The 22632-nt window shown below is 35.4% G+C and overlaps 1 protein-coding gene across 1 annotated transcript in view; it reads right to left on the bottom strand.

Moving 5' to 3' along the window:
* Positions 1-22632, bottom strand: part of DGKB (diacylglycerol kinase beta) — a 330606-nt gene that overhangs the window by 236662 nt on the left and 71312 nt on the right. Inside the window, exons 4-9 of the mRNA XM_041418276.1 lie at positions 14784-14937; positions 13470-13505; positions 11946-12086; positions 7569-7618; positions 6137-6211; positions 5519-5638 (exon numbers count right to left, since the gene is read on the bottom strand). Coding sequence (XP_041274210.1) covers positions 5519-5638; positions 6137-6211; positions 7569-7618; positions 11946-12086; positions 13470-13505; positions 14784-14937 — 576 coding nt within the window. The remainder of the gene's footprint in view (positions 1-5518; positions 5639-6136; positions 6212-7568; positions 7619-11945; positions 12087-13469; positions 13506-14783; positions 14938-22632) is intronic.

Below are 22632 nucleotides of genomic sequence, written 5' to 3'. Positions count from 1 at the left end.
AGCGGGGCATTTTTGAAGTTGCCGCAGGGCAGCGGGGCCAGCGCCGCGCAGCGCGGCCAGGGCCGGGCCTGGCAGCGCCTCGGCTCCGCCAGCGCGGCCTCCCTCAGCGGGGACACGGCGCCCTCAGCGGGGACACGGCGCCCTGAGCCGGGACACCGCGCCCTCTGCGGGCCCTGCCGCCACAGCACAGCGACACAACAGCTCCTTCATCCCTCACGGGGATCCTACTTCCAAGCTGGGAACGAGCTGGCACAAAGGGAGAGAGCTACAGCTCCGGGGGCTCGAGTGTGCCCTCCGCCCGTATAGAAGTAGCGCATGATGCATGGGAACTTCCAGAAAACTCACACTTCAGAAATGTCACTCAGGACAATAACATGCCTGACTGTCCTTCTTCCTCGCTGAACAAAAGAAACAGAAGTCTAAGAAACTGCCCAGGTGTTGAGCAGTCATTTCAAGCTCCGGCCTGAAGGGATCACTCACGGTGTAACAGATCGCACCCCGGACTCGCAAATGTTTGCAAGTCTCCCGCTTGGCTCCATTTTAACATACAACTCGAAAAGCATGGCAACAATAATGTAATATACATGGCAAGAAGCACTATTCCCAAGTGGGGACTCCCACTGGAACATTCTATCCCACACTCAATCAAAAGAGTTTAAAAGTTCTTTTTAATTATTTGAGTACAATTGCATAATATTTGCTGTTTGAGGATCCAAAGTAAAATTTTAAGAGTATATCCTTATGATTTAATTGAAACATAGTCTCAATTCAACACAAATGTTTGTCCCATCAAAATTTACCTTGATTTAAAAGGTGAACTGGACTGGAAGTTACAATCAGTGATTTAAAATAAAAGTGTATTCGCCTCATTTCAAATAAGTGCTGACTTTATGCAGCATTTGCTGGTTTTAAACTTCTCTCTCACATTAGGGCAGCTATTCAGCAACTGTACAGTGCCAGGTACAGTGCAACCGTGACATCTAGTGGCTAGTGGAGAGAGAACATAATACTTCCTTAAAATACAGCATTTCTTCAAACACTAGCACTTCTGAACTTGCAGTTTATACCTCCTCCTTTCTGTGTAGCAATCATTTGTTACAGGAAAAATGAGACCAAATATCTGGCATGCAATTACTTTAAAAGAGAAATCAAGTACTTGTATCAAATCATAGTGGAATAACATTGTATAACACCTACCAAAGAGCAGAGTACCACGCTCATGGCTGACAAGACCCATCATTAAGAAGCCTTTTGTGCACAGATTACAAAAGAAATTTTAAGTGATGCTAGGAGAATCAATGAGCTAACTCTCCACCCTCTCTTATAATGTTAATCTATTTAAATTAATGCAGAAGCAAATAAAAATGTCAGAAACTTCAAATGATTCTACCGTGGATAAGTAGAAAAATTGCCTAGTGGTCACTAATGTGCAATAGACAACTTCTCAAAAGTATCAGGAGCACTGCAGGGATGTCTCTGTCCAATTTGTGTTTGGGAGAGACTAATTATTTCCTTAAGATGTAAAAATAAATTTGGAAGGTTCATGAGAACTGTGAAGACTCCAGACTGAAGTGTGACACTCAGCAAAAAACTACCCCACACATTTATTACTAAAAATTAAACCACATAAATAACAATTTCTTACATAGTTAACATTTTCTTTTTCTTCATGAAATTCTCACTTTACATGAGAATTTATTGAAAAAACAATCCATGAAGTTGGAACAACTAAACATGAGAGTAAGAATTATTGTCTTAAAAATGAAGGTTTCAGTAGATGCCATATAGAACGCATTTAGACAGTGCTAATGGGAAAAAGGGAAGTTGGCCAATTACAAATGGATTATATAGGTATACAATTCCAAGATCTTTTCTTCTAAAATAAATTGCCAAATAATATATGTATCTATCTCAGAACCCCTACAGAAAAAGGACCAATTACGTTCTTATTTAAATTCCTTATCTTGTACCCAAATTGTTTGTTTGCAATATTAACTGCCTTTAAAAGCACCAAAAATCAAATATGTAATTTTTATCCCAGAACATTCTCAGAGACAGAGCTCTGTATTTCTAAAGTCTACCTTCGTAACAACTCCAAAATCAAATCTTAGGAGGAAACAGAACACAAAGCCCAGCAAACTAAAACAAACTGGATATTAAGGTTTATTTCCTAGGGAAATTAGACTTTTTTATGCTCTTTGTCCCATTATCTTCATCACTCTAAACTGCACCACCAACTTTTAAATTAGTTTAGTAATCTCAAATATATTTGAAGGGCACTAGAAATTTCGTGGAAGTCTATGAAAAAGCAAGGAAAATCAGGCAGATTTTCTTGTTAATTCTCTGACTTGGGAACAGGTGGCTGGTAAAAATTGTAGTTACAGCCTAACACTCTTGTCTCTCTCATCAGAGGGCAAGGGCCACAAACCTCTGAGAGGTTAGGCTATCTCAACCCCACTGCTCATAAACACTGACTTGTTTATTCTTTTATTTTTAAATCATATAGTTACATGCTTCACTTAAATGCCCCTTCTTTTTAAAGTATTCTGACTAAATCATCTAATACAGTATGTAATAAAAACTGATTGAAATGCTTTAAATGTAATATAGAACTTTTATATGGTATCTGACCTTTCTATATAGCTATTACAGGAAACTAAGGATAAAGTACAAACAATGTAGCTGAATTCTAAAAGTACTATGACAAATCTGCAACTGAACTAAATTATCATAGCTTCGCTGATTAGCATATCAAATGAGACCAGCTGAAAATCTTCCATCCTTCATACAAGCCCTATACAACAGTTAAGTACATTACAGTGTTAACGGACCCCAACCCAAAATAAATTAAATATTCCACTCGCATCATAATTGATTGAAATAAACCATAGTGACAATTCTTTGTCATTATCATATTAGACAAGCTCTGAACTTCATCTCTTGGATTTAAAATTTTGTCATTGTGAGTTCAGTACAGAATTAACACTTACAAGAAGGTGACAGAATAGTTTGTTTGGTGGGTTCTTTGTTTGTGGGTTTTGTTTAGGGTTTTTTGTGGTTTTGCTTTGGGGTGTGGGAGGGGCAGGGGGTGGTTTTTTTGTTGGTTTTTTTCCCTCTGATTTACAATATATGAAGATTACCTGGACATGTCTAAGCAGCATAATCCAATAGGTTATGCCCCTTATTTTCATATACTAATCAGCTTGAGGAAAACCTTGAGATATTAGCACTTTTTTATTTTATTAGTGAGTCCAAAAGATTCTGATCTTGTTTTTCATTGCAGTAACTAAAAGGAGAGGACACTCAGAAAGCAGAGTCCTGGGAAGCCAGGTTTGCAAAATCTAACAGTGGCATGCAAAAAGAAGTAAGAGCATCCCACTAATGGGATTGATGCAATGGAATGAAGAGCTTGGATAATATATTAGATACTGCAAAACCATCAAAATCATGCTATCAGTTTACACTAAATAACAGACAGACATTAGTATTGATTTCACTTTTCAATGTCCTAAAATACAATTTTATTTGAACAAATGGAAGTAGTGTATGTTTGCTGGTTTAATGAAAAATTTAAAAGTTTTGCTTTTCCCTACATATAATGTGATGGTTTAAAAAATTAAGCAGTTTTAAATATAAAAAGAAAAATAGGAGGGGTAGCATCTTGTCCTAGTGAATCATTAGAAAATTACTAGCAAATCAGCTCATATGTAGGTAACAGAGTTTACATAAACTATGCTTATTGATAATCATTTTGCATGCTATTATAGTCTTTCTTCCATGACTGTACATTTCTGTCCATTAAATGCATCAAATACTAGGAATACTCTTGATGACAGAAACACTGAACCATGCTAATAACTGGCTGTAGAATTTTGATCACTATTTATGTATTCTTAGTATTTACATAGCAAAGCTATGCAAAGCATGATAAATATCTAAAAACTAGTAAAAATACTCAGAAGGATAAAATGTTTGATAACATAGCTTCTTTCTAACAGCTTTTGCTTTAATATGAAAATAAACTCTATAGAATAATCTGCATTAACTTATGCCATAACTTAGGAGTTCCAAATTTAAAAGAATAAAATGTATATATTGAGAAATACTCCCAGAACACCTATACTACCTCTCATAGAAGAAAAATCTGTACTGAAAATCAGTAACAGTTATCTGCTGTATTGCTTGTTTGAGAGCATTTCCAGGCCTTTGTTTAGATTAATTCTGTGGAAATAACAGAATTCAGCCTGATAAAGATCTGTTGTTTGATGACAGTAATTTAACATTTTTCTTACTCCGTCTCACATACAGAATCACGGAATTAGTACTACAGTGATCCAGACACATTGAAAGTTGTCTTCAATTCAGATATTTTACTTGTAATTTTATTAATTAGGTTTTTCAAGACTTATATATCTTCCATTCAATAAACTCATTTGTTACATATTCCCCTACACAAAGTATCAATCTGAGCATTCTTCATGCAAATAAAATAGCATAGAGCAACTAGAGTAGTCTAGATGGTACTAAATGGGGAAAATAAATATTATTTATTTTCAATATGTGAAAATTACTTAAGAAAAGAGATTAAAAAGATATTAAAAGGCTTTCTTTTGAATAGCAGAAATGCATTTGAAATCCATGCTTCAATAGATGAGTTAAAAATCAGCTCAAATACAGGACAGCAGGTGGCACTGACAACATGCCAACCTTAAAACAGCTGCATTGAACTGGTATAAAAGTGATCATATTACATCTGTATTACCTTTAATGTGAGGTTGTAAATGTATAGAACATAAGCTCATCTTTCACAATACTCTATCTGTTGGTTTAAGTGTCCCCCGTGATATTGCTTCTTACTATACTTTACTGATGCAGTTGCAGAGACAGAAGATCTTCACAGGGATGTATCATGACAGGCCAAGAAGCAGCAATAATTGCTGCAGAATAAATTCCATCTGCACACATGAACAAAAACTCTTTCCCTTGAGAACAATTAACACAGGCAAAGTTTGCCCACAGTACTGGTAGAATCCACCTCACTCAAACTATCCAGGCTTGACAGGGCTCTGATTGAGATAACTCCATCTGTGGCGCTGCCTTTAATTAGGGACTGGAACAGAAGATCCCCAGAATTTCTTTCCAACCTGCATTGTTCTGTGACTCAGTACAGTTAGGTCACACAACCCAGTTACCATGCTGAGAAGTTTAGACACTACTCCAAGCTGGTTATAACATACATATGGGCAGTAAAATACACTTAACAGATACACTGCAGCCTGTTGTTAGCAGGGAAAATTATTCCGCTTTTTACAACTCCCAGCTCCAGAGCCAGCTTGTTAGGTGCATTAAACTTGCCAGTGGTTCTGTGCTGTTGAAGACACTTTGTTCTTTGCACGTCATCCAGCCATAGTAAAGAGGAGTAAAGCAAAGTCATTCTTTATACAGGCCACAGAGAAACTAACCTGAAGGTCACAGTCAATATGCAAGCAGAAACTTGATGCTACTATTTAATACCTACATTTTCTAACCCAAGAAGGACCAAGAGCGGGATTGTTGTCATTCCTCCTTGGATCCACTCTTCTAGGGAAACAGTGCCGTCATGATCATAGTCAATTTCTTCCATCATTTCATGAAGAATCTACAATTTAATGGAAAAATCTCATAAGTTCTAATTTATTATTACTATATTCTAATACAGCAACTTGTTAGGACATGTGCAGATCTCCAATTCTCATACAAAAAAAAAAAAAAGAAAATATTACTTGCATGGTATCTGTAGTCAAATGAGTATGGACAGCTAGAAAATAAAGTGTCATACTTGTATTTACATTTTATTAATACCTGAATGTCCCGAACCTACCTGTGTCTTTTGTGCACTCACTGTTAAGAAATCTTCAGAGACAAACCAGTTATGTTATAGAAGTTAATTATTACATTTATTGAACAGTTCATAGATCAGATTTAAACAGCAAAATACCAGTAAAAGTCTAGTTCACAATGCTAATTCATAGTAGAACACAGGCTATTCTTATTTCTACCTTACTCACCCATGGAATGCCACGTGGATATGAAATATCACAAAATTATGATAGCTGTCTCTAGCAACATTAAAAAATTGTGATAACTGGATACTTACTGGACTTAATTCAGTAATATCCCACTCAAGGTATTCTGCAACATGCATCATTTGAGCAATGATATTTTCCAGCTCCTAGAGATGAATGAGAAAGTATGATATTAAGGTTATAAAGAAAAATTCTACTTCAATAAACTAATAATTCAACTATATTGCATTCAGTGACACTATTTCATCAACATCCCTGATGAAATATACTTTTCACTGGAAGCTGTATTCTCAAATGGATCTACTTACTAGCAAAACATTCTGCATGGACTACAAAGCATTCAGGGAGATGAAATACAGCCCCACAATCAAAGTAATTGAAAGTAGTCAGAGATTCTTCCTTCCTAGTTATCTTTCAAGCACCCATGTTTTCATGATCTGATTTCCACCCTGTGGTAAGATCACGTAATGATCTTTAAATTCCATCACTTTAATCTGAGTGATAGAAAAATCACTCAAAAACCAATTAAAATTATTTTTTTACTGTAATTGTATAAATCACAAATTTCTAACAGAAGTAAGGCATGAAGTGGATTCTGTAAACTACTACAGATTTATTTTCTTCCCACTATAGTATTGCAATTTCCCTTGATCATGTACCACTAAGACTTTTCTATACTTATATATACACTTTTGCTTTGTAAACATGCTCAAATGCATATCTAGGACCATTCTAAATTATCATTTGTATCCAGGCATCTAACTCAACTTGGTATTGCCTAAAATTATGGTGCCGTATTTACTTAACACCCATGTATAATTTTGCTTCCCTGTTTCCCTGCAACTTACAGGAATCACCTCCTCTTCCTTACCAATCCACTCTATGCTGTCTTCCTTCCAGTAGCTACAAAAAAAGGTGGAAAAAAAACCCAAAGAAAAGAACAAAACCACCACTGCTAATAAAACACTTGTTTCTGTTAGCTATCAGAAAAAAAATACAGCTTTTAAAATTATTTCCATATCTCCGACTTCTCTTCAAACATTTGGTTGGCCTATGCCACAAAACTCTGCCCTTAATACTGTTCCTTAATTCTTAATAATGGAAGTTGTGACATCTCTCCACATAAATACACTGTGTGACCCTCACACTTATCCTTTTTTAATGAAATCTTTAAAAATGGTGCTTTCATACACATCTCCTAGCAGCATACCAGAATTACTGGAATTATATTAATGTGTCCCCTACAGTTGTATCATTAAAAATAAGAAGACTATAGAACAGAACTCCATGACAGCAGTGTCAGCAACTGAAAATTTATACAGTTGTAGAAGCAGCATTTCTCACTGGAAAACTCAAGGATTAATTTTAAATTGAATGAATTTTTATTGACTGTATTTGATACTGCTTCTAATAATTCAGGATAAATATAAACTTGATTTGAATTAATGTAGTTGTATGGTTTTGCCATGTTGACATACTCTTACAATACATAAAAAACATTACCGAACTATCCAGGTATCCATTCCCATCTGTATCATACAAGCGAAACATAACTGAAAAGAAAACAAAGAGAGAAGGAAACTGTTAGAAAACATAAGAAATACATCTCTTTTTCATTAAAAAACCAAAACCAAACAACTCCAAACCAGAACACAAAACAACTTAAGCCTGAGTTTCAAAGAAAGGACAAGTATTAACATTTTTGTTTAATCATCTTTGTTTAATGATCAGACTAGCTGCAGACCCTCCAAACAAGCTGCATCATGTGAAAGGTTCCCTCAGCAACTACCCTGCCACAGTGCCTCCAAGAATACGTATTAGCCAGAGAGTCCAACTGCACCTCTTCCACACCATCACCCTAACAGCTCATTTGGTGCGTGAACTTGATTTTGCTTCCCTCTAGAGAGGATGTGTCTTCATGGTGAGTACTACCAAAAGGCCCTTCTCTGTGATCTCACCAATCACAGGGTTACGCACAATTGGTCACAAACCTTGCTAAACCTGCCTAAGGTACAATGCTGCTCTCCCTTGGCTGCCGCTATCACTATTCAACAGTGATACTGCTTTAGAAACTATTTTCTGACCAACTAAATAAAACACAGGATTAATGTTTTAAATATCTGATCATCCAACTCAACAACATTCATCACAAACTGCCAGCATGACTTCTTCCAGGACCACACTTGCTTAATCAATTTCAAAATGTACTCCCAACATTCTGGGGAACAATACAGATAAAAAGGTATATTTTGACAATATCCAAGAAAAAAGAAATGCCTTCAAGATTGTATCATAATTTGATCTCATCCAAAAGAAGTGGTACAAGCATCATTAGCAAGATATTTGGAAGCAGCGAAGCCTAAAGCCTTCAAAGAAACACTGCTGGAAGACTAAAAAGGAAATCCAGAAGCCTACAAATACCCCATTCTTTGTCCCCACTTTCAGGGACAGTTTGTCAGAGCTCTGAAATCCAAATACCCATCACACTCTTCAAAAGCACGATTTTTTTTTTACCTCTGCACCTGTTTTTTAGGGATGAAGAAGTCAGCCCATGTAGAGGTGGTTCCAGGACAATATAATGCTTTCATCAACAGCAAAACACAAGTAACCTGCTGTCTAACCAGATGTCTCTAGAAACGTAACACACGATCTATTTAACACTGAGGAATCCTACCACACTCGATCCATAGCAGAGGTTGTTACAGTCCAAAAAATTTCACAAACAAAGCTTACCATAATTTTCAGGAAACAATATAATGAGAAGTGAGAAGAAATTATTAGCAATTAGAGAGTAAAGTTCAGAAAGAATTTGATTATTTTTGGACTTAGAGCAAAACATATTAACTGTTATACGTCTTGGCTTGTTTCACTTATACCCTCCATCTTGGGAATGAGTTGATCATGTAACTGTGTGGAAAGATGGTAATACCTACACCTCTATACCACTTCAGCAATTTTTGCCACTACCTTGAACTGCTCTTAAGAGAGCTGTAATACAAGATTGATGATATTTACAGCAGCACACTATTTCACGCCACAAAGGCCCATGATTCATTACTTACAGGTTAAGAAAACCTAAAAAAATACCCTTCTTTCCCTAGAGTTACCACAGCAAAATTGTTTCAGTGTCAAACAAGTTAATGCCAAAAGCCACCAGAGATTGGTGCTGCCCCTGCTGGTACACCTTCCACCAAAGCTTCTCAGAGCTTGACAGCTAATATTGTCTGGCAAAGGTATCATTAGGCATTCACAGTTTCCACAGGGATGAATCACTGAATCACTCAACCATAAAGATAAAATCATTTGGCTCTCCTTCCTCCTCCTCTGTGATTCTCAGACAGTAGTTGAGAGAATGTTTTACAGCAAGTTTTAGCATCTCCATGCCCTTTACCCACTCCAGAGAAGTAGTGCTTTTTTTTCCTTTAACATGAATTACTAGTTCTAATCAGTCGTTCAAAACCAGACATTAGTGTAATTATAATGTTTCACTTTGTAGAAACAAAGTCTTTCCAATTGCATAGGTATAGGGTAGCAAAAAGGCTATATCTGTGCTCTTGGCTAGATACTGAAAACTATGCTAGTGGTGTGGCATGCAATCTCTTTTCTATTCATACACTGCTAAATATTCATGCTCTTGATTTACACACTCTAGGAGAAAAAAAAAAAAAAAACAAAACCAAAACCAACAACAAAATGATAAAAACAACCAAACAGAAGTTCTGATGCAAACTACGGAGCCCAAGTCAATTTTTTCTATTTGTTTTTTCATCTCCTTACCTGATTAGACTGACTGTGCACTCAATTTCTATTTCTAGATGGCAATTTCGTCTTAAAACCTAAGATATGTTCCCTCAATGTATCTCTGTGAGGAATGCTTGGGATTTTCTTTATATTCAGGTCATACATAGATTATGAATAACAGATATGCTGAGCATGCCAAACAGGTGAGGTTCACATTATGCAAGACCTCTTTACACTCTAATATGTTAGAAAATCCATTTATACGGAATATTTATAAATCTCTGAAAATATGTAGATCATACAGATACAAAGATGAAACTGTTAGTGTAGTTTATCCTCCAGCCTACATCAAATTTCAACTGAAAGCACTACTTTCATGTTCTGCATGTCCTGAATTAAATCTTCAAACACTCAGCTATGACTCATTTTTTTCCAGCTTTGTCATCTGAAAAAAAAATTTATATCACTACTTGAAATTGGTATTGATATTAATAACTGGCAACCCCAGAATAAACCATTTTTCTTTTTCCCTTCATTGCTATACACCTATAATTTACATCAGAACTACTGCTTTCAAATTCAGAAAAAGAGTTAAATTATACCAAGAACTTATAATGAGAATTAACTGAAATCAACAGAGAAGTCTGCATACAATGGTGCAGTATAATCTGAAATTTAGATACCAATAAGTGAAAATATGTGGAATATTTCAACTCTGTATGACAAAGAAGAATATAAACCCATTAAACTACCATGCCCAGAATTATATGTAGTAAATGCAATTGACCTTGAATACATAAAATATTTAAGTACCACAAACATATTAGGTCATGCTCTCTTGCTCCTAAATCACATAGAACAGTCTTTTCCCATGCAGCCCCTATTGTAGGAAGTTCATGGTAAATTCCTGTACTGTAATTATCCTTGCTCCTCTGTCTCTCCTCCTTTCCACTGTACCAGCTCCTGACTCCAGGGAAGGCAAGCGATCTCTATTTCATGCCGTGGTTTGTGCATCGAGCTCCTCAGAGCTCTGGCAAGGCTTGCATAACTTGCTACCATGCAGCAGATATTACACTGTAAGTTAAATTCAGTCCTTGGATCTCAGTTTTTCTGTGTCTGTGATCTGAATGTGCATTCACACTTACATTCTCATATTTTAATCATATGATACCAAAACAATATTACCAAATTTGGGGGATTTGCTGTGACCTTGCAGTACAAAGTTGCTTCTGTAAGCTAGCTACAGGTTAACAAAACATCAAGATACTTTAGCAACATGTAACCTTGTAATGCATTTCTTATTTTGACAGAAGCAGATTACTGTTTGCACATCCTAACATACTGAACACTTACTTTGCACGAGAGCCTGATCCCACAGATCTTTTATAAACAGACCAGTTATGTATAGTGAAATATACTTCTCCTCAATAAGGAATATATGATTGGTCTGACAGTTTAGCCACACAAGAAACTGACTTCTATAATTCCACAATAAGGAAACAAGGTTTTTTCTTTTTTCCTCCAATTTATAGATCAAACTCACAGGCTGGTTTTTTTTTTTGTTTGTTTGTTTGTGTTTGGGTTTTTTTTTTTAATAGGTGTTGCATTTTAAAGACCCAGACCCCTAATTAAAAAGTAAAAACCAAACAAACAAAACCAAACAAGAATTTCTAACTTCCCGTGTCAAACACTCCTTCCCAACAGTGATGCAGACTTGGATCATTCTTGGCTTTTCAGTATTCAATAATATTATGGAGCCCACAGCCTATATTAGCAACTGTTCTTTGCTTGAATTAGGATGTTAAATACAGGTTATTCACCCCATCTATAGATCTCTAAGTATACTTAGTATAGTTTGTTTTTCTCAGATCTTATACCAAACAAGACATGACAGTGTAGAGAGCATTACTGTAACTACAAAATGTACAATCCTTACTCCCCATTTTAGCAAATACTAGATAGAACAAATTTCATTTAAAATCTCACCACTAGTAAGAATAAAAAATCATTTCTGCAATAAGGGTCACCTAGAACCATATTTTTATAATCCATCTGCTAAAAACAGGTTCTTAAATTCAGAAACAAAATATTTTTTGTTGACTTAGGGAAATAAATATTTAAAATTAAAAAAGAACATACATTCTAGCTTGTCTTCAGGTCTTCCTCTTTCTAGCAGTGACAAATAGCAAACAATATCTTTCAGCTGGATCATGTCTGGTAAATGTGAGTTGGCAGGAGTAGGAGGTCTGGATGTAGAGGTACCCTTGTTAAGTCTCAGACCTGGAAACAACCCATAGCTTTTGTTAGTCTGAACATACAATACAAGCAGAAAATGAAAACATAACTTTTGCATGCATTCATCTTTGTTTTATCTGAATCTCAGATTACATCTTAATTTAAATATAAAGCTTTAAACAATTCATGTTCATAGTTTATCCAGCAAAGGTAGAACCAAAATAAGCTATCCAAAACACTACCCCCCCCCCCCCCCCCCCCCCTGGGAATGGCATAAACATTTTTTTAAATTTGTGCTGATCTGATTTCATTTGACTACAAAACAATTTGATGAATATTTTTGTTCTACCATACTAGATGCTAACTATTAAAAACAACCCCAGCCCAAGTCTGCATCCACTTTCTTGTGCTTGTAGAAGCTTCATCTAACTTATAGATTGACAACAACTACACTAATTGAAGATGTTTTAGTGTCAATGAAAACTCTACTAATACCCAAGTGTATTGTTATCCTGAAAAAAACAGCCAGATGTGTGCCAGTGCAGCACATAATTCAAACACAAAAGTCTCAGTGACAGACTACTGAGAAAATATATTTAGAATTTCAATAATAATCACAATAATTGCTCAGACATTGTGATTAATAGCACCACTTGGAATTAAAGTTTCAAAATTGCCAAACTTTTTTTCAGAACAACCTTAGTATGACCAGTCCTGATGATATTACTGGAATCTGCGGGACCAAAATGGGGAATAATGGGAAGGACAGCCGAACACAGGAAAAGGAGTAAGAAAACTTTCTTTATGACTTTGTTACACTTCTCACTCACTGAGGGTTGTCCCCTCTCTCCCTAAATTTTAAACTTGATTGCAATCCAGATACATCTTCAAAAGCCTACGTTTTAAAAGGTATGCCTGCATGTTATGAGATACACATGTTAAAACAATAAAATAAGGTGAAAAAGAGCAAACTGGCGTGCAAAAATGTATTTTGGAATTAATTTTATTTTCATGACATTTCAGCAAATAATAAATACTAAAAGTAAATATTAAATGAACAAAAATATTTAATAAGTCAATGTTCTATTTAATAAGCTTGCATGTCAGTTAGGTGTCATTAAAATTAAGACACTGTAATATTTTATTCAGTTAAATGCTAGCTTTAATCACACAACTTACACAAACAGTTCATATTCCAGTCTTACAAAAATCATATTCACAGAATAAAAAGGATTATAAAACCTGGGATAACTCTTCTCAAAAATAAAGAGTGCTGAAACCCAAATGAAAAAGAATACTAATTTTAAGGTACCTTGTAACCTATCAGCTGCAAGATACAGGTTAAATTATTACTTCTTAATCAGAGGTGGGAAGGGCTGGCTGCAATGTACTACTGACTTACAGATGACTTCCAGTCCTGCTGCTTACCTGGCATCTGCTTCCATCTCTCTTCAGACACCTTAACTGAAAATACATTTATAAACAGACATGAGTGGACCAAATGAGACTAAGTGTAAAACAAGCACATACCTGATGGACTGATGAACCCTGCTATAATCCTTGTCATTTCTCTATGACTTACCCCTCCATTTTCCAGAAGAATGTCTAATATTTCTGAAGAAATTGCTTTCCAGTACAGTCAGGCTTTTTTTTTTATGCTACCAATAGTGAAAACACCCAAAACCAAGTGTTTCCATAGTTTCCATTTGCACATCAAAATGTACCAATGCACAGTGTTTTCCCCTTAGAAGCTACGAATTATCATGATGTAACATTTATTTGAAACCATTAAATTGAATTACAACATAAAAGCAGTATATTTTCAAGCCCAAACAATTCTTGCACAAGGTGAACTGGACTGCGTCTCTGAATATGTTTTGGATGCAACAATTTATCAAACAGTCCTTCTGGCATTACGCTAAAAACATGGAAGCTTCCTAAACTGATATTACATTATATTATTTCTAAAGTACTTAGTAACAGAAAAATTTAAAAACTCTTGACAAAATTGGAAAAGCTAGTGTAGGAGAAAAATATTTTAGGAGGCAATATCAGAGTAAGAAACTTGACATACAACTGAAACAACAACAGTAATAACAGCACTATCCTCAATAATTATGTTATAATAATTATCATTATTACAATTTTACCACACATAGGAATAAAATATGTCAAAGAGAACTATTGTGAAAGTGAAGAAAGCTGAGTACAGCCTATACAGGGCAAAATTTAGCTGTGTCCTCTGAAATCAAAATCACTTTTAGTGATATACTAATACTTATCCAACATTTAAAATATCAGTAGCTGCTAAGTATGTAGGATTAATAACAACAGAATTACACCTAGACAGTTAAAGGAAACAGCAGCAACTGGCACAGAAATGGTTGAGCACCAGCAGGAGTCTCCTGCATGAAGCCTGAAGATTTTTAAGTGTTTGTACAGGAGAATAGGCAACAAGAACATGTAACCATAGCAATCTGATTAGCATTAACATGACAAAGAATGTCCACTTGGTGTCTCAGCTACATCATTATTGTGAGATGAAAAGATGAAACCATTTAATTTCCATTTCTTTTCACGGTATTTCCTATTATGGTTGAGTTAGTTTCTCTAATTTCACAAATACCAGAACAAAAATCCCGCAACGTGTAGTCAAGAATTTCATATATTTACAGTTATTAGAAGTAAAACAGCAGGGTGAGGGAACCTATAGCTCTTTTAAGTACTGATTTTATTACTTACCTCCAGAAAGGTGCTGTGGTTTGTTTTTAATTAATGGACTACAGTGAGAGATTTTGCTCCTAAATGATGTAAAAAGGTGTTCAATGAAATCATCTGGTAACTCTGCCTCCAGAAAAGTCTTCATGAACAGCTTGAACCCCTCTAAATCAATTGTCTGCAGTGAAAGGGAAGAAAAAAGGAAAAAAAAAATTAATGGTTTGTAAAACAAACAAACACACTAATCTATCACTTATATTCTGCTGACAAAAGCTTTGGACTGTATTTGAATATATTGATTTCTGAAGATATAGACTGGCATACCTATTCTTGAAAGTGATTATTGAATTAAGTATTACTTTGAAAATTCACAGTATTGTATAATACCTCAGAGCACTGTGTAAAATAGCCCAGAGTAAATTCAGAGCACTTACATCACGACCCTGAAATCAAGTTCCATGCTCTCAAATTTCTTGATTTGCATCCAAGGCGCCTAGAGAGCTCCTAGGGATGTACTTAGCATGTCGTTAGCTTTTCCTATAATTAGGCAGACAAAAAGCAGGGGATTTTTGGATGCCTAATTCAGTGAATTGAAGGCCCCCTGTCTTTTCCTACATGGCAACATGCTTTGCTGGTGTTTGTCAAGGAGTTACTAATCACCCTGTCTCAAATAGGTTCGAAGAGTCAAATGAGAGTGCTCAGACATGCAGCATTACTTAGAGGGGAAAAAACAAAGTTGTTGATCCAAAACATTTGTCATATAGCTTCATTTGGTTTTGCTTTTGCCAGGAAGGTAAGAGATAATTAATAAAACTCGAATGATGACTTTTTTTCTGTTCAAACAGCATTGTCTGTTTTAAGTAATAAAATGAGTCACAGATTTTCTCAAGTTGGAAGGAGTACGTAAGGAGCATTGAGTTCAACTCCCTGCTCCTCACAGGACTACCCGAAATTAAACCATATGACTAAGAGCATCATCCAGATGCTCCTTGACCTCTGATGGGCTTGGTGCCATGACCAAAACATGCTCTGGGAAAGCTTCTTCCAACTGACCAACCAGCCTCCCAGTGAAGAGCCTTTTCCTGATGCCTGATCTGAACTTCCCCTGATGCAACTTCTTTCTATTTCTTCACGTCCTGTTGCTGGTCACCAGGGAGATATCAGCACCTCCCCCCCTCAAGGAAGGTGTAGGCTCAATGGGGTCACAGCAGTGCAAAGCATTATGACCCCATTTTATCCTGCTAATAGAGAATGAAGATACAGGTATCCTGAAACATATTGACACAACTGCATATTTATCGCTACGTTTGTGAATGTAAAACAGCTTATCAATTATTAATCTGATGAAACATAGTGTTTACAGAGCAAAGAGAACAGCAACTTGTAATTTTTAAATAAAGAGATAAATCCACATGATACCACAAAACTGACTTTGAGAAGTTTCCCTATTCTTCAGGAATACTCCATTTCTCCATAGAAAAGTCTAGTGCAACTCCTTTAGATCATCACAGTGAACATGGAAGGAGGGAAAAGACTACCAGAGTCAACTTGAAATCATGCTGGAAAAAAGAAAATAAAAACTGAACTTTCAAAGACTTCAGTGAATTTGGAATCTGAGTCACAGTATAAATAATTTTTGCTATTATTTTAATATAACTTTGAGACTTAGCAGAAACTTCTCTTCCACTGACTTCTTTGACTTTTAATTTTTTAATGTATTTATGAGATATTGAAATTTTATGTGCAAACTAAATAAAGTGTTTCCCATTAAGATCAAGACCTAACTACCGAAGGGTAATGTTTTAAATGTATATCATCATCCTTACGAGGGACCAACAACACAAATTGCAAAATCTGACTCCTCTTGTGCAAGTCATAATTATTAGGAATGCAAGATTGGCCAGAGGGTATCTCTGCTGAGCTTCTAATACAGAACACCTCATTAGAGAAAGAAGCGCAGCGGAACCAATACAACTCTCACCTCTTGAGGACAAAAATAGCAGAGACTGAAAAAAAAAAAATGTTCAAAATGCTCAAGATGAGTATAAAATGGAAATAATCACCTTGGACATGGACTCACTATCTTTATCTCATCAGACAGCTTCAGCCACACTCTTTGACCTTGGCAAATCATACACTGTTGCATTCATGCTACAAACTTTACACTTTTTTCTCTAATAAAGCCACTGACATTTAATTCACTGTTTATAAACTATGAATCACAATAACAAAAGGATTTGTATCAGCATCCAAGTAAATCAGTAATTAGTTACACTAATATACACTATATGAATGTATTTTTTTATCTGCAAGCATAACAAATACATTAATCACTAAATCAACTGACTTTAACAACGTGAAATTGCTTTGTTAAATTGTGCATTAATGAAATGTGTCTTAGCTATCTAAATTAATCATATACACAAAAAACCAGCTAAGTGAAAACGGAAACTAAACCAAAATTATAATCCCATTTAAATTAAGGTTTATGTATGGCCATGTAAATATCTTTACATTACAATAATCTTTTCCGTATTTACCTTGTCTGCATATTTTATGTATATATTGCAAAAAATATTCACTGAGTTTAGAGCAACCTTAGATTTTTGAACTGCTGCCTGAGTGGCATTGGTTCTCCAAGCTGCCAGCAGTAACCAAATCCCTAATGCCACTTTTTTTTTTTTTTTTTTTCACTTAATGGATTCGGAATTATACCTGAGTAGAGAAATGGATAAATAAATAAGTTTGAAATTATGTACTTCTTTCTTCCTGAAGACCCTCTTTCTCAAAGATGGTCAAAGTTTTAAATATTTTGTAAAGATGGTCAGACTATCATTTAAACCAATATCCTCCATACAGCATTTGCTCCAAACTGCTAGAAAAGACAAGAGATACTAATGTAACACATCATTTGGCTGCCATGTCCATTTATTACATTTGACATTCTGAATTCCAGCAATAAGGGTGGCTCAGCAAAGGACAAAAGAAAGTGTGTGGCTGTTCTAAAGGTTGTTTTACAGCCAGTAGACAGTGCTTTATCCTCTGTTCTAACGTGCTCTGTGACCTGTATTCACCCAGGGAAGCAGCAATATTCATATAACCAGAGTTCAGATGCTGCATATCCAAAAACTTTCCAATTATAATGAAAATTAGTCAGGAGCTGGCAAATTACTTGAACACACATCAGAAATGTTTAGAATGGCCAAAATACAGGTGCAAAACCACATGCTGTACGTAAGAATGTATAAAACCAATGCTGCCTAAGGGAGATCTCTGTGTAGAGCTCTGTGATTAGGTTCTTGCCTAAAACCTCAAAATCTGGGATTCTAATACTGCATAGCAGAAAAACATTCTAGAAGACCTAACATAATTGGTCTAAATGATCCTATTAGAACCGAGCTCTAAAACGGTATAGTAATATCTGGATATTTGTTTTTGTAAATGTATATACAGTAAATAAGAGAACTAAGCCAGTCTCCAGCAGATCTAGGAGTAGTTTGGTTCATCCATCAAGCCTCCCAATGAAAAAGGGTGATCTTCCAAAAACAGGCTCACTTTTAAATTGCTTTCAGTGCCTTTTCTACCATCTCTCACTGTAATACACATAACTTATTACACGAACATAGAAAAATGGAAGAATTTCTTTTAAGAAATCCTGACAACAGCAGAGAAGAAGACACAGAGGTGCTAGAGCATTCTCACCAAGTAGAGGTTTAAGTGTTGAGTATGATTTATTTAGAACAGAGCACATAAAGATGCAAAACTTTTGCTTAGCTTAATTTAAAACTGCTTTCACAATAGAGAAAACAACACACAGTATCATACTCATTTCTCTATTCTGAAATTGTACACTATTTTTCTTTATCCTCATGGACCTTTACCCTTTTGAAATAGGGAAATGCTGCAGCAAGTAAGTACCCTTCCTTTGATTACCAGCATTTCCCCCCAACTCAGCCACTTTTCAAACGTATTGCACAATGTTTTCGTAAGGAAAAAGACAAAAAAAGAAGGAAAGCTGAGAACAATAACCTTCACTTTAACATGTATCATGCTTGATCTTCCTTTCAAATTTCACTGTCATTATTAGAATTTCTCAGATGAAAAGTTCAGAGAATTTTGGTATGGTCTGAAAGTAATTTATTTATGCTAAAGAATTACCAAAAATTAATTAAACAGTTCAGATCAATAACATCAGAATAATATATCAACCATAATGGTGGATGTGGTTTTCTTAAGCATGCAGGTTAATTGCTTAATTTTCAAGAGTTGCTTGCATTCCAGAAGCTCCAGCTGAATTTAAATGAATCTGAGAAAGAAGGATTTAGCATTTTCCATGATGTTTCATAAGTGAGGGGATGAGAGCATGAGAGGATGTACCATTATCAATTATACAACAATTACCCTGGTACATCAGTTAATTAATTAATTAATTCCACTGCACAAGAGACTATCAAGGCATAGGAAGATTATGATCACAAGTTTAGGGATTTCAGGAAAATTTTCAACACAACAGAGATAAAATAGGACATAGATGAATCAGAAAAAACATGAAAGAACTTTCAAATAATTTGGCCTAAATCTTCTGAGGGAGTCTAAAAGAAGAAAACAATCTGTGCATTTTTAGCTTTGACTCTAATAAAATCCTTGCCTGCAGGTCACAGAAAAATAAAGGGTTTTATACTAATCACATAAAACTGAATTTCTATTTTTATATATCAAACTGATTCAACATGTTTATTAGAGACCCTTATGTTTTACAAAAAGAAACTTCACAAAATAAGACTTCTGTATTACTGGGTAATAAAATTTCATTTGGTAATGAAAAATTTTGGTATAACTCCAGAGAAGTGCATTCAAAACCACCACACAGTTTCAGTGCATTTAAACCATAAGTTCATATAAAATTAATTTTATTATATTTTAGAAGTATTTAGTTCCTACTTATAGATTTTATCAATGTTTACAAACACTTCAATATAAGAAAAAACCTTAAAAATTATATATTCACCTTGGAGAAAAGAAAAGGAGAAGGAATGTAAGACACGGGCATGCATAAATTTAACTTTAATAACCATTTTTAGCAAATAAAATGTGTAAACCATTAAACAATTTTCATCTTTTCTGAATGCAAACATGGAACTAGACTCGCTATGACTCAATGCATAGGGAAATTAAAAATGGGCATCTTTTCCTACACAGGAAGTTGTTGGGGGAAATCCATAACATTTCATTAACCATCCTAGCCCTAAACTTCCAACAAGCATTTAATCCATAAGTATTGGGTTTTGGGTTTTTTTTTCCTCTAAGTTTCTTCCAAACAGATGAAGAAGAAACAAACCAAAGTTTATAATGAGGTCTAAGTCACTAACTGGCCACAGGGAAGAAAGTTCTCACTAGACATGTTCACAGAAAAATAAAATCATCCACAAAAAACCAAAACATGTGCTATGCACCAAGTACAACTGAGACCATCACTTCCTTCTGAAAGCAGAGAAAAAGTGACAGATATTTTCCTCTTGTGGGGAAAAAAAAAATCTCCTGGTAAAGACAACTCGCCAGTGGGAATCACCTTGGCCAATTTCCCATTCGCCTGAGGAAATTCAAACCTGTGTCTCTAAAAAAAGAGCTAAAGAATCACTGAAGGCAAAAATAAGGTTTCTGCACATCTAAAAAATTTTTAAATATTTATTTGTAAAAATATGACTGAACGAAACTCCTGAACAAACTACTGAAAAACTCCTATGAATGAGGTGATCTGAACATGTACTCACAGAGATGTATCAAAAAAGAGGCCAAAATTTTTCAGCTGTTAAGGCAGTACTTCTGGACATATGGAAAAATGTAAGATGCTGAGGTAAATTTTATAGAAAATAGATGAAACAAGATTTTATTTATTTTCTTTGTTCAACTGCCATACCAGAGTTGGATGCTATCTTTACTCAGAGATGAAATAATCCATTCAAGATCTACACCTATGCTAGAAGAAACAGAACAAATATACATATTGTATATACATAAATATTCATCCATACACACCATCATATACTAATGCTAAATGAAGCAGCAAACAGCAATTATAGATTGCTCAGTGAGGTACCTCAGTGCCTCTGGGACTGTAACATGTCATCTCACATCCTACATGTATTTTATAATTAAATTTTTGGATGTATGCATTAGTCCAAAATATCTAACAGTTGTCAGGTTTTGAATGTAAATTCCATTAAAAGATTATCTACAAAAAATTCCATCAGTGCAAAAAACTCACTGTTACTTTCTTATGATTAAAAACAGAACAAGCAGTTTTCATTACAGTGAAACAAAGCAGATAAATCTGTGTTTATTTCCACAAACTCTGAGAACATTCCTGCCATGATGTCTGACTAAGCAAATATAGAGAGATTTGTCCAGATCTGTAGTTTCAACTGAATTTTTTTTGGTAAAGAACCCATAACCAACCAATGTGTTGTGGTGGAAATTTTTCTGAAGATTATGGCATATGGCATCCTTCACTTTAGAAGGAAGTTATGAACAATTAGGATTTGCTCTGCCAACTCCCATTACTTTGGAGAAAATTCCTTCACTCAAAAAGCCCTTTAAGAACCAGGATGAAACAGAAATTTTTCTTCCAAACTTGTTTACAACCCTACCTGCATTGCATCTTGGCTATCAAGGAGGCATCACTGAGTAACTGTGTATGAGGTGGGGAAAAGGCTGGAACTGAGCTGCAGACCCCAGATTTGGAATCAGAGATTTCAATTACATCTGCAGGCAACCTACTTGGAGCAGCTGTCTGACACTCTTAAGGAAAATGGTGATGGAGCAGACAAAAGGAGGGGGTTTTAGGTTATAAAGAATAATCTGCATTCAGTGGAAGAACTGAGACAAGATCTAAAAGTACATCCTCAGGACATCGTAGTTCCTTCTACCCCAGCAGATAAAAGCTCCTATCAAACTCTGTAACAGCTCACCAAGCATTCTGATTTATTTACCTGTTTTTTTTTATAAAAATACATTTAAAAAGCCAATTATGTAAAAAATTCTTTAGCCTGGCCTTTTGTTGTCCTTCTGTATCTCAGAAAAGCTCTCCTATGAAGACAGGCTGAGAGAGTCGGGGCTGTTCAGGAGAACAGAAAGCTTTGGGGAGACCTTATAGCCCCTTTCACTCCCTAAAGGGGGCTGACGAGAAAGCTGGCAAGGGACTTTTTACAAGGGCAGGTAGAGATAGGGCAAAGTGCAATGTCTGTAAACTGAAGAAGAATAGGTTTAGAATAGGTATGAGGAAGTTCTTTATAGTCAGGATGGTGAACTGGAACAGGGTGCCCACAGAAGTTGTGGATGCCCCATCACTGACAGTGTCCGTGACCAGGGCAGGGGTCTTGAAACGAGATGATCTTCCTGCCCAAACTACTAGCTGATACTACTTTTCCCTAAATCTGAACACTACTTTATCCTTCTTAAGATACCACACAAAATCACATGAAAGAACATTAACCACACATAAAAAGACACATTTGAACAAATGGCAATTATTGAGCTAGAAAAAAAGATTACTAAAGAAGCTTAATTTTAAAGAAGTAGAAGTCACAAAGAAACTAAAAACCTGGCAACTGATTAAATACAGTTTTCAGGATAAACTACATATTTCAAGAGAGTTTCCAGGATGATACTGATTACTTTGACTAAAGAATTCACAACTAGGAAGAAACAAAATCATTAAAAATAGTTTGGGGGTTTTAGGCTCACTAAAAATCTGACTTTATTCATAGTTTAAAAAGTAGTCTAAAATTTTATGCTTCTGTTACCGCACAAAATATTACAAACCTGACATTAAAGCAACCACTATTTTCCATATGTGAATTTCTTTGCAATGTAT

This window comes from Onychostruthus taczanowskii, unplaced genomic scaffold (assembly GCF_017590055.1).
Source record: "Onychostruthus taczanowskii isolate IOZ18803 unplaced genomic scaffold, ASM1759005v1 scaffold59, whole genome shotgun sequence".
Taxonomy (NCBI): Eukaryota; Metazoa; Chordata; class Aves; order Passeriformes; family Passeridae; genus Onychostruthus; species Onychostruthus taczanowskii.
This window is presented reverse-complemented; position numbering and strand designations above follow the sequence as displayed.